The sequence below is a fragment of the Tetrao urogallus genome (assembly GCF_951394365.1).
Source record: "Tetrao urogallus genome assembly, chromosome: 5".
NCBI classification, from domain to species: Eukaryota; Metazoa; Chordata; class Aves; order Galliformes; family Phasianidae; genus Tetrao; species Tetrao urogallus.
Genome location: NC_136818.1, coordinates 23,814,044 through 23,825,441, shown reverse-complemented (window position 1 = coordinate 23,825,441; position 11,398 = coordinate 23,814,044). Strand labels below are relative to the sequence as shown.

The 11,398-nt window shown below is 39.4% G+C and overlaps 1 protein-coding gene across 1 annotated transcript in view; it reads left to right on the top strand.

Annotated features, from left to right (window-relative positions):
* Positions 1-1,400: 1,400 nt before the first annotated feature.
* The window catches only part of PRRC2C (proline rich coiled-coil 2C), a gene marked incomplete at both ends in the record, with an annotated part of 51,424 nt that continues 41,426 nt past the window's right edge, over positions 1,401-11,398 (top strand). The window contains 9 exons of the mRNA XM_079535785.1: positions 1,401-1,515; positions 2,540-2,717; positions 5,663-5,769; positions 8,198-8,329; positions 9,258-9,436; positions 9,828-9,907; positions 10,475-10,608; positions 10,692-10,779; positions 11,060-11,201. Of these exons, the coding sequence (XP_079391911.1) occupies positions 1,401-1,515; positions 2,540-2,717; positions 5,663-5,769; positions 8,198-8,329; positions 9,258-9,436; positions 9,828-9,907; positions 10,475-10,608; positions 10,692-10,779; positions 11,060-11,201 (1,155 nt within the window). The remainder of the gene's footprint in view (positions 1,516-2,539; positions 2,718-5,662; positions 5,770-8,197; positions 8,330-9,257; positions 9,437-9,827; positions 9,908-10,474; positions 10,609-10,691; positions 10,780-11,059; positions 11,202-11,398) is intronic.

Genomic DNA, 11,398 nt, shown 5'->3' with positions numbered 1-11,398 from the left:
TGCTTCCTCCTTGTGAGAGTGCAAAATGCATTTCATATCCACGTATGGCCCAGTACGAAGCTGAAGACTGTCCCCTTTGTAGGAGTCTGCACGTGCTCTAATGGAATAGCATTTGGCCCAAGTCCTGCTGAAGCCAAACACCATGCTAAGGCTGTTCACATCTCCATTTCTTCATCTTCTTGTTGGTGGCTTGTAAATGGAGGTAGAAGGCAGGGCAGAGTGGGAATGTTATCCTATATGAGACTTCCTTGATCTTTTGCCATTGGTTTATGTCATCATGACCAACTAAGTATTTTATTTCAGCTATTTATCTGTGCAGTCTCTTTATAATACGTGAGTGCCTTACATGCAAATTGAGTTTCTCCTGAAGGTCTTTTGAGACTGTGAGTTTGACCATGAAGTTGATCACTGAGGAGTTTGAGCAGATTGGACAGCTCTGTCTTGCTTCTTGCTGGCTGGTCCTAGAGTGAAATGCAAGAGTATTTGAGCACCTATAGCTTCTGGAATCAAAGTGGGAGTGTGTGAAAAATGGTTATTCTAGTGGCTGTAGTGTTGTTTTTGTTTTTTATTTTTCCAGTAGTGTTAAAATTTAAACAGAATATTATTGTCTAGTCCATTTATGAATGCTCATTTGTGTTCCTAGCTGATGGTGAGCAGAAACTGTGGCAAGTTCCTTCTAAGAACAAGAGAAACATCAGTGATAATTACTGGGTGGTTCTTCTCAAGATCTGCTACTGTAGGGGAAGGGAGGAGAGAAGGCCTTCTCTAGCAGCCCTGTGATTCACAGTTGCAAGAATAGCATAGCTTTTAGTTCAAAGAATTATTTGCTATATGTCTGAACATATCCTATTTCTAGTTTTGATAAACTTCAGATTTGGTTGTATTTCACTTCTCTAGCTGCTGAGTTTATGGTGGTTTTAATTGGAAAAAGCAAATTCCAGAAATACTGTGTTGCAGTTTGTGCTATCTGAGCACTTGGCTGCAGGAGGGGATGAGGTCATAGTGCTCCCCCAGTGGGAAACTGGTTGCTGATGGAAACTCTGCTTGTTTTTTTTGTTGTTGTTGTTGTTTGGGTTTTTTTTGGTTATAAATTGAGATTATAGACAATACTTAACATTTTCAGAGTTTGATGCTGTTCAAATGCTGACCCTCCTGATTTTGTGATGGCATTTTGTTTCATAACGTAAGCTGTTCCTCGGTCTACTATATTCTAATGCGTCTGCAGTTTGCTTAAATGAAGTAATGCTTAATAGTATTAAATATGCTGTAAAGTTTCATTTTATGACCACTGTCTTAAGTCCTGGCTTACATTCAAGTTGATTTATTCTTCTGGTGTTGTTGTTTTCAGGCTGATTAGAGGAGTGAGCGGGCGGTACCAGACTCGATGAGTTTCCATCGACATGTCGGAAAAGTCAGGCCAGAGTACAAAAGCAAAGGATGGAAAAACCAAGTATGCAACGCTCAGTCTCTTTAATACTTACAAGGGAAAGTCACTGGAAACTCAGAAAACCACAGGTAAATTAAACTGATTTTGTTTATGTGTTTCGTTTCATCTTCATTGTTGTACAGCTAATTAGGAGGGCAGTACAATCGTTAACCACAGCAAGGCTTTTAAGCTGCTTTATATAACAGCTAACTGGAAGGATTGTGGAAAAACAGTTTTGATTCCACTTGCTGGTTACCTGTAAACTTCAAGTTCAGGGAGAAACAGCATTTTCAGTTCAGTAGCATGCAAGTAAATAACAGTTTTATGGCTGCAGTTTCCATCTGTTATCAGTGTATGACGCACCATTCCCCAGCTGTGCTTTTTGGTGTATTTCTGAAGAAAACAGCACTTATGTCACTTGAGTATATTTTGAGATCTTTGGTGTATACATTGGCTCCTTAAGTTTACTGTAATGTGATGTTCAGAGGTTGAAAATAAAATGCTTGTGATTATAGAACATACTTAGCAGAGAATCTTGTTCATCTGAACTTATAAATTGGTGGTTGAATGTCCAGTGCCGTGTGTTGGCTTCATACTGCTTTCGTAATTGTGATCTGGAGTAAACAAACTGTGTAGGAATGCTTTTGTATGAACAGCATCTGCCAACTGGGACTGGCAGAAAAAATGAGATGATCCTGTGTGGGTATTGCTGGACCCATTAAAGCATGAGAAACCTCTGAGAAGAGCAAGAAAATAATAGTTGACAGCAATGTCCTAAAAGTAGCAAGGTGTCAATGTCATACCTAAAATGTCTTCTCCAACGTTCTGTGAGAGAGCATTGAGCACAATGGCAGAGTAAACTGAGGTGCTTTTTTGCTTCTGGAATAAGTTAACCATAGTGACTCAATATTCAAAGCACTCAAGTTCTCCCAAATCAAGTATTTATAATTCAATTTTTTTCATTGTTTAATTAAAAGAAAAGGGAAATTCTAGTTCTTATATTCCTCAATTTTCTTTTTTTTAACAAGCATTTTCACTGATTTGTGCAGCTTTGCAGGCTAATCAGCCTGCTAATCAGCACTGCTAACTTGCACTTTCTGTTCTGGCATGCAGTTGCCACACGCCATGGATTACAAAGTCTTGGAAAAGTTGCTATTTCAAGGAGGATGCCTCCCCCAGCTAACCTCCCTAGTCTCAAAGCAGAAAACAAAGGCAACGATCCCAATGTGAACATTGTGCCTAAGGACGGCACAGGATGGGCTTCAAAACAAGAACAGCACGAAGAAGAGAAGTAAGTGACCAATGAAATCAGGGTTGTTTGGCTGTAACATTTCTCTCAATTTTCCAAAACTTGCAGAGGATAGGAACTGGGAAGGAACTGGTTAGGCTTAGAAGTCTTCAAGAGAGGTATTAGAGGGGAAATAGCACCTCAAAAATTAACATTATTAATTTTTGTAAGGAATAATCTTGCTGTTGGGGGAATGGGAGAGAAAGAACAGCAAGAAAAAGAAAATAAAACAACAAAAATGCCACTTAGGTTGAAGGCAGTATGTTTATAAATCTGATGTAAGAGGGCACCTGATATGGCTACCTTTTCTTTAAGTCTTGGTGGCTCCTTACATGAAATCCTGTGGTATGTTCTTGTAAAAATTGGTGTAATCACTTTAAAATCCTTACGAAACTAAGAGAAATCCTCGAGCACATGGCAGCTAAGTTTAAATTTAACCTGACAATTTGTGTGTATGCAAAAAACCTGTTTGATTTTAGTGTGGTTTTCTGGATGTATGTCGGGAAAAGCTTAAAAACTCTTAATTCTGTATATATTAGTTTGAATCTTCTACTTTTCCTATCTGTTCATACTACACGCCCTTCAATTTGTTTGATTAGTATGCCATAAATTCCAGAGGCTTCTCATGGAAGTTTTCTGCTACAGACTTCACAGTATTGTTTCATGCTGCCCAGATATGTGATACAAACAAAACAGGCGTGGGAATAGTGCTGGCTCACTGCTGTATATTGCATGCAGTTTAATTGCCTGTTCTCAGTACAAGTCATCAGCTGAGTTTGTTTCATACTTGTGAGGGACATCTGACAGCAACCTCTGAAGAAAATAGACTTAAGTGTTGTTCCAATAATACAATTAGAAAAAGTTTTAAAGCAAAATTTATTGTCATGAAAGCTTAAAATAGGATGTGCTTCACACCACAGAAGTGGAAGTGGCTTTTAAGTGTTTATTCCTTGACGTATGATTTGTTCTGGGAAAGATTTGAAATAGAGGCACTAATTTAAAGATGCAGGAAGAAGTATCAGCAGTCTCTTTGCTGGATATCGATCCATTTGCTTGGTAGAAATGCAGCTAACTGTGGTTGTGGTTAGTTAAAGGCTGCAGCTGATGCCTTCATGGCTTGATGGGGCTTTGCTGCTTCTTGTGGTGATGCTGTGTTGTTAGTGTGTTCTACTCCTGTGTAAGCAAGAGATGACTGAAGATTCTTCCCCTTTGTGCTGTTACTTTATTTCGTCCCATATACTTCCCTACATCTAGATGTCAATTTTAACATCTCTGTGAAAAACGTAGACTTCAAGGGTTCACTTTAATGTTTAGCTTTTATCTTAGGTTAGCGAAACTGCAAATCTACAATATTCTGCCCAGTGTTTTGTATGGTAGTTCCTGTGCCCCAGAGGTCATTTCCATTTGATCTAGTTAAATTGGGTGTTGAGCTCAATGGCTCCTTTAATAAAAACACACTTCCGTCTGCACCTTTCCATTGCCTGCTACATCTGCTAGAAGTATGTTCCAGTAGTTGATTGTGTTTCTAACTAAATAGCTGTCCCTCATCTTCAACTGCTGTAATTCCCCAATTTTCAATGTATTTATAAATGTTTCAGTTTATGTATAAAGCATTCTGATATTTACTTCGAGTATAAATCCTTTCTTTTTTTCCTATTGTATCACTGCTTTGGAGTTCACAGGAGTTGCTTCCTGTGTTTACTTCATTGCTATTCCAAATTGTCACTGGATGGCCAGTTAGGCAGGTAACAGTAGTTGCATTTGCCTGTTCAATATAGAAGTCTATGTCAGTCAGTGTATGCTTCTGCAAGTACAATGAAATACATTTATTTTTTTTAATGATAGAATGACCCAAGTTGTTTTGTCCTTCCTGATGTTGGCATCTGCCATTCTGTCCTTATCTAGCACATATTCCTGCTAGCAGTGGCACTGTATAGTGCTTTGGGCTGACCACTGCATGATTGCTCAGATTATTTGAAGCATTTACACTTGTTTTTTGAAACATTATGCAGTGGAATTTAGCTGCTGTTTAAGAGGCTGAGTGTGTAACGTTTGTAGAGAGAACTACAGAATCTGTTGTTTTCAGAGAAGGCTGTTTGTGGATGGCAAGTTGCTGTTATCCTTTATAGGAAGCAAAATAATCCTCAAGGTCTGTGGTGCAAACTTAAAAATAAATAAATAAGAATTCCAGCCTGTTTTTCACTGGTTCTCTTCACTGGGTTAATAAAGTGGTTCCAGACTGTTAGACTTCCCCTCTGGAGGAAAAAAAAAAAAGATGCTAGGGCGCTGGAGGTCTTGCAGACTCTGATGCTTTGGAATCTTCAGTTATTTATATATGCAGGTTTCAGAAATGTCTAGATTAAAAATATCTTCCCTTAGAATGCAGTCACTTTTTAGATTGGACAGAATGACAGAATTATTTTAAATGTCTCAGACTGTATTTGATCTTCATAAAGGCAAATTTTCCCGTTCTGATTCCTGGTGCCCATAAATTTTTTTCATGGTTTCTCAGGCCTTATCAGTTCCTGTATGTAGTAATTTCTGACATACGTACTTGTCTTTCCCCCCATTCATGGTGATCTTTTTTTAAAGTGCTTTTTACACCCAGCCCAGGAGCATTACTCCGAATTATTCCCTTCCATGGTTGTAAATTGATTTCAGATGGTCTGATAAGCTGCTTAGAAAGTTATAATTCTATTCACGACTGACTGCATTTTCTGCCCCTTCGTTTTCATTCATTCCTCTCCACTTTGAGAAATCTTTCGAAAGAATTAGCTAATTTATTCCAATTTTGACTTTACTGTAACAGCTCCTTTTATGTAAGAAAATGCTTTTTTTGCAGAGGAGTTATTGGCTCTTTAGCTGCATAGTTATCTCGTCTCATTCACTTGTTTGCAGTAGTAATCCTGACAGTCTTGCATTCATGAGTGCTTTCCCTCTAACTCCAGACAGCCAGAGGTGCCACAGACACAGCCAAAACCTGCTGTTCCTGCTCCTCCAGAAGCAGCTCCTGTTGCCAAATCGTGGGCCAACACCAAGCCAGGTGGGCAAGATGGTAAGTGATTTTAAAGGTGCAGAGGTTTTTGACCAGCCTAGCGGGCTGGGAATGCTGCTTCTCACAGCATTCAGACCCAGCAGCCTTTTGAGTCCTGAGCGGAACAGCGGGGACTAAGAATGCTGTGGAAGCAGCTTTTGTAGCCTGTAAGAGTGGTAGTCCTGTCTGACTGCCTTTTGAAGGACCTGCATAGCCTTTCTTTTTTTTTTTTTCTTTTTTTTTAATTGCCACAGAAATAGTGATCAGAGCATAAGGTCTTGAACGTGGCTGTTCTAGAGAGAGGAAAATCTCAGCCACTTACTGTAACAGCTACAATTTTTTGCGTAAGAACCATAAACAGTTAGTGGTAAATTTGGTCCTGAGTTGGGATCATTTTATGCAGAGTGTGTGTGGTCTCATTTCTGTTTCAATGTGTGCTACCACAACACTTTCCCTTTTATTTTGTAGATGATTTCGTTTTCAAAGTGGTAATGTTCAAGTAAATTTTGGGTTTTTTTGCTCAGGAGAAGCATTAAGGGTATATTTGGTTGTTTGTTTTACATAATTGTTCTCAGTCCTTACACACAATTTCCATTGTGGATCTCAGGTTGTGTGTTTTCATGACAGGTGTGAGATCAAATTGAATCTTCAGCAGAGCTTAAAAGTTGTTCGTAGAGTTAGAGATTACTTAAAATTTCCGTGTTGCCATTATGGAAAATAGCATATGATGTGTTTTATTCCTTAAATTGAAGACTTGCGAGCTTTCTGTGACTGAAAAAAGAGAATTTTGGCTTCATTGCTGGAAAAAGTCAGCTCTCTGCCGATATCTCAGAATAGTAAAATGGAAATTATATGGAGGTAGCTTATAAGACTGTATTTGGAGTTTGTTAACATCACGTATCTAATGACTTTGCCATTTCTTGCTGCAAGTGTTAGAAATGGCAATTCTATATCCTACATTTCTTGCTCTCCTGTGTAGTGCTCAGTGCTTCCTTCATTCTCAGATACAGAAACTCTTTTCCATAAAGCTCTTGCAGGAGTGTTGTATAATAAGAGATCTAAAAAAAAAAAAAAAGGAATTAACACTGGAATGCAGATCATTTTGCATCAACCTTTCTGCATAAGCTGATTAGATCATCTCTGATGTGACACAGGATGATTCAGCTCAATGGTTTCAGAATGCATTTAGCTAATTATTTTATGGTTACCATGGCAGCTTGTGTGCCAAACCCAGATGGCATCCTCATTTCATTCAATTAATGCAGTAGTGGGTTTGCTGTTTCCAGAAGAAATACAGAATGTGAACCGGCTTCAGCTGCTTGCTATCATCCTTAGTTTGAAGCTTGGGATACACCTGTTGTGTTCATACTTTCCCGATCTGCAGTTGGCTGGTGGAACTTGTACTTCTTCCAGGTGCCCTGTACACTTTCCAGCAGTCATTCAGCCAGCTGCCTCATGCTCCTTGAATAAGACGTCAGCTGAGTGAGGAGAAACTAAGTCCTGTCCTGATGCTATTGATAACCATGCAGGGAAAAAAAAAAACAACTGCCAAACCTGATGGGGAATGTGTATTTCTTTGGCTCACCCATTGGTTAAGAGTTGGGAGTCAATAACCACCATATTACATTTGAAATCTTCAACAACTGGAGATGGGTCTGTTTCAGGCTGATAGCTTAGGTGCTGTTAGGCTGATAATTGAGGATACTATTGTTTTGCAACTGAAACATTGTTGCTGCGTAAGCTTGAGCAGAGAACATGTTTCAAGATTCATGAAACTTCTACCTGCTACCGGGTCTCCAAAATGGTTCTCTGGCCTGGCAGGCCATTTGCTTAGTGTGGCTGTGGTTTTCAGTCGCCTTAAACTGCTGGATGTGGCTGCTTGTGAGCATGAAATATCTAATGCCCAGTAACAAAAAACAAATTAACATGACCTGTAGTAGGTGAAGTTGGAAGATTGAAAGCTTTTAAGCTGATCTGTGGGCACAGAGGTAATTGTTGTGGTATTTGTTGTCATCAAGTTACAAAGAAAGTGAAAAGAGAGGAGTTTATCCTGTGCTTAACATTTAACCCTTAAAAAAGAAAAAGCAAAACAAGATCCCTGTCTTTCATGCTGTATTCTTACTGCTGTGATCCATGGCTCTTTCATGGATCAGAGATGATAGAAGTTTTTAGCTTGCTGGCTTAAAAAAACAAAAAGTATGTAATTGAGGCTGGGGTTTTTTTTGAACTGCTTTTTTTTGTTTTGTTTACCTTATAGTCCATGTAGCCATTCAGCAGCTTTACTAATAAATATAAACATTTTATGAGGTTTGCTCTTGGTTTGCAAATTCTATTGCTATTAAATTAATGACTTTATGCTTCATTTTTAAGGATGATCAGGCTTATAGGAGCACTTTCTGAACTGCTTTGATTACAGAAGATTTATGACTGTGGATATCTTATTTTGTAGGTCCAGCTCTTCCAATAAATAGTTATTTCCAGCAAGAGTTTCCCAGTCTGCCGGCAGCTGGGGATCAAGAAAAGTCAGGCAAAGAGAAAGATGCATCTGAAGAGGGCCATGGACCCAGCTTGAGGCCACAAAGTAAGTATATGGTAGAACTTTTAGTGAAATTGCACACAGTTGTGTGGAATGCATATTTGCTCCCATACAAAATAGGTGTATTAATACTACTTTAAGGATTCACTTCTGCAATAAATAAACACCTACAAACAGTCGTCCTATCTGAAAATCTTGTAACTTTCTTCTCTGTTATATGGTTTTATTGTGTAAAAGCTTGTTATAAAGATTTTTGTGTTTGGTTCCTTTTCTGCTATATTTGTTCCTGGTATGGAAAACAGGTATTTAATTGTATCCTACAGCTCACTTCATATTTGCCCAGGCTGATGCTTGGAGGAGCGTTTGTTGCACATTATTGGTGTTTTCTTCCACCTGCTAGATGCCATGACAACTAGAATGTATATTCAAGAACTATCCTTATAACCAATGAAATACAACCCTCATCATTTCTATTCCATCCTTTATCAGAGATACAAGCCAGTATCTGAATACTTCTTTACTTTGAAATGTAACGCACAGATATGTCATTATGAGCTGCTTGAGAAGTCTGTGATACTCCCCGTAGAAAGAAGTTTGATCTTTCCATTGGCAGCATCTGTGTGTCAAATCAGCACTAGCTCACTTAAAGCTGTTTTCTATCTTGTACTATGATCAGCATCTTTCCTAAATAGCATGGTGTTTTAGAAGGTAGAGAAAAGCAGCTAGAGCTGTCTATAAATTTAAATCTTACCCTTTGGGATCACAGCTGGATGTAGGGCTGAAGAGGATTAGAAAACAACCTCTATTTTCTTAGTAGCGAATGTCCATCTGCACAGACTGTGTTCCAGCTGTGTCACTGGAAACCGCCGAGGAAGATCTAGTGTGGTCGTCTTTTCTTCTACTGGCTCTGCCTGTGTAGATGCTGCTAGTTGGAGAGAAAATAGTAATAAAAATTCACCCAATTCTCCAACAGATCAAGAAGCTAAGGCTCTTGGGCAGGAAGATGGCAATGCTACTCCAGCAGAACAAAGTGATGGCCAGAAGGCAGCAGAGAAGAGGGATGCACGCTTACCACAGATCCCACAGCCCAAGATGAATGGCCAGCAGCAGCCGCCCATCTCGTCTCAGTACAGGGCAATGATGCCGCCTTACGTGAGTAGGGGTTACACAGAGTTGTAAGCAGCAGGGATTGGTTATTGGCTACTGTGATTCCCTTATGCCTTTTTTATCCTCCCTCCATGGAACGCTTAGTAGTTTAGTAAGAAGCATAGGATCACAACAAGCTCCTCAAAGGATGTGGCTCCATGTTGTCACTCATGTGCTCCATGTTGTCACTCATGTGCTAAGCTTCAGTGTGTCACATGTTGCTGAGTACAGAGGTGATCGTTCCACCTTTGTGGCCTGATGGTCACACAGACCATCATTAGAGCAGACTGTTTTGAGTGAAGAGCCTTGCTTTAATTCCATTATGATTTCACTGTTCTGAGTATGTCTGATACGGTGATATTTTTAACAAATGGCTTCTGTTTTAAACTTTCCTTAGATGTTTAATCAGTATCCTAGAATGGCATATCCTCCTTCCATACAAGGCCCAACAAGGTTTCCGAATTCTGAGCCTAGTAGGTAAGATACAAGTGTTCTTGTTCTGTGATTATGAACTCTGCATCCCCCTCTAAAGGGGAAAAATTAAAAAGAAAAAAAGAGCATTGCACTGATTGTCTTGATTACAGCTATGTGCTGTCACTGGTTAGTCTTATAACTTCGGCTTGTGTGGAGTAGTTATATAGTGGCTGTACAGTGTTTGACATCTCAGCTGCAAAACTAGGAGAATCTTGCATGTTATGGGGCTTTTTAATGGGAAAAGCAGGAGAAAGGGACACCTCTATAATTCTGAGCAGCACTTTATCTGTAAAAAGACTGTTGCTCCAATGTCACAATGAAAGTAGTTAATTTCCGGTTCACATCTGTATTGCTCTTCAATTACAGTAGAACTCTAATCCTTTTTAAAAATAATTTTCCTTCTTTGTGGTGGTGTGGCAGTAATTATTTGAACTGCGATGGTCTCGTGTGTGATGTATAACATTTGTACTGACGTGAGGAAGCAGCACGTGTCATGCAACTTGAGCTTCTGTTTAGTCATTTTGCTGAAAAAAATAGTAATGGTGGCCATTGTTTCTCTTTCTCTTGTAGGGGGCCAAGGGGAAGAGGACCTCCTTCGTGGTGTTCAGAGCCTATTGAGCGCCCATCCATTCTTAGTGCTAGTGAACTTAAAGAACTTGATAAATTTGATAACTTAGATGCTGAGGCTGATGAAGGCTGGGCAGGTAAGAACCTCAGATTAACGATTTCTTTTCTTTGTATATTTAATTTTTCTGAAGGATTAATTGAATATTTGCTTGTGTGTCAGGTGCTCAGAGTGAAGTGGATTACACTGAACAGTTGAATTTCAGTGATGATGATGAGCAAGGAAGTAGTCAAAAAGAGAAGGAAAGTGGGTGAGTTGGAGCTGCTAGTTGTGTGTGAATGCTACACAGCTAGCTTAGCTTTTGGGAAACTTGAATGGAGTATGTGTGTGAAGTACTTACTCCAGAAATACTTGCTTCAGTATTTAAGTACTGCGTTAAGCCCTGTAACTGTCTGCAGCCTGTGAGGCATGAAGTACGAGTGATTTTTCTTGTGAGAATCTTTCACTCTTGCTTAGAGATTTTGAGGATAGAAGATAAATCGCCAAAGAGCTGTATGGAATACTCCTACTTTTCTCATCTTTTTGCACAGTGACGAACAAACGCCATCAAAAGATTCTCAGAGCCCTGATGCCCAGAAAGAAGCAGAAGAACAGACTAATGCTAAGTCTGCCACTCAGGCTTCTGCAGCAGCAACCAAAGGATCTTATGGCAAAAGTTCTCAGCTTGATCAGGTTTGTGTTTTTTTCTCTTTAGCTCTTCTGGCAAGAGTCTTGTCAGGGGAGATCCCACTCTGCTTCTTCTGAAGCTGTCAGGTGGATTAAGGGTTATGAACATGAGTAAAAGCATTATCTACTGCTTATCTGAGCTGTAATAAGTGATGGGGTGTTGCTTAGCTTCTGTTCCCAAATAAAAATGTCTTTTTCTAGTG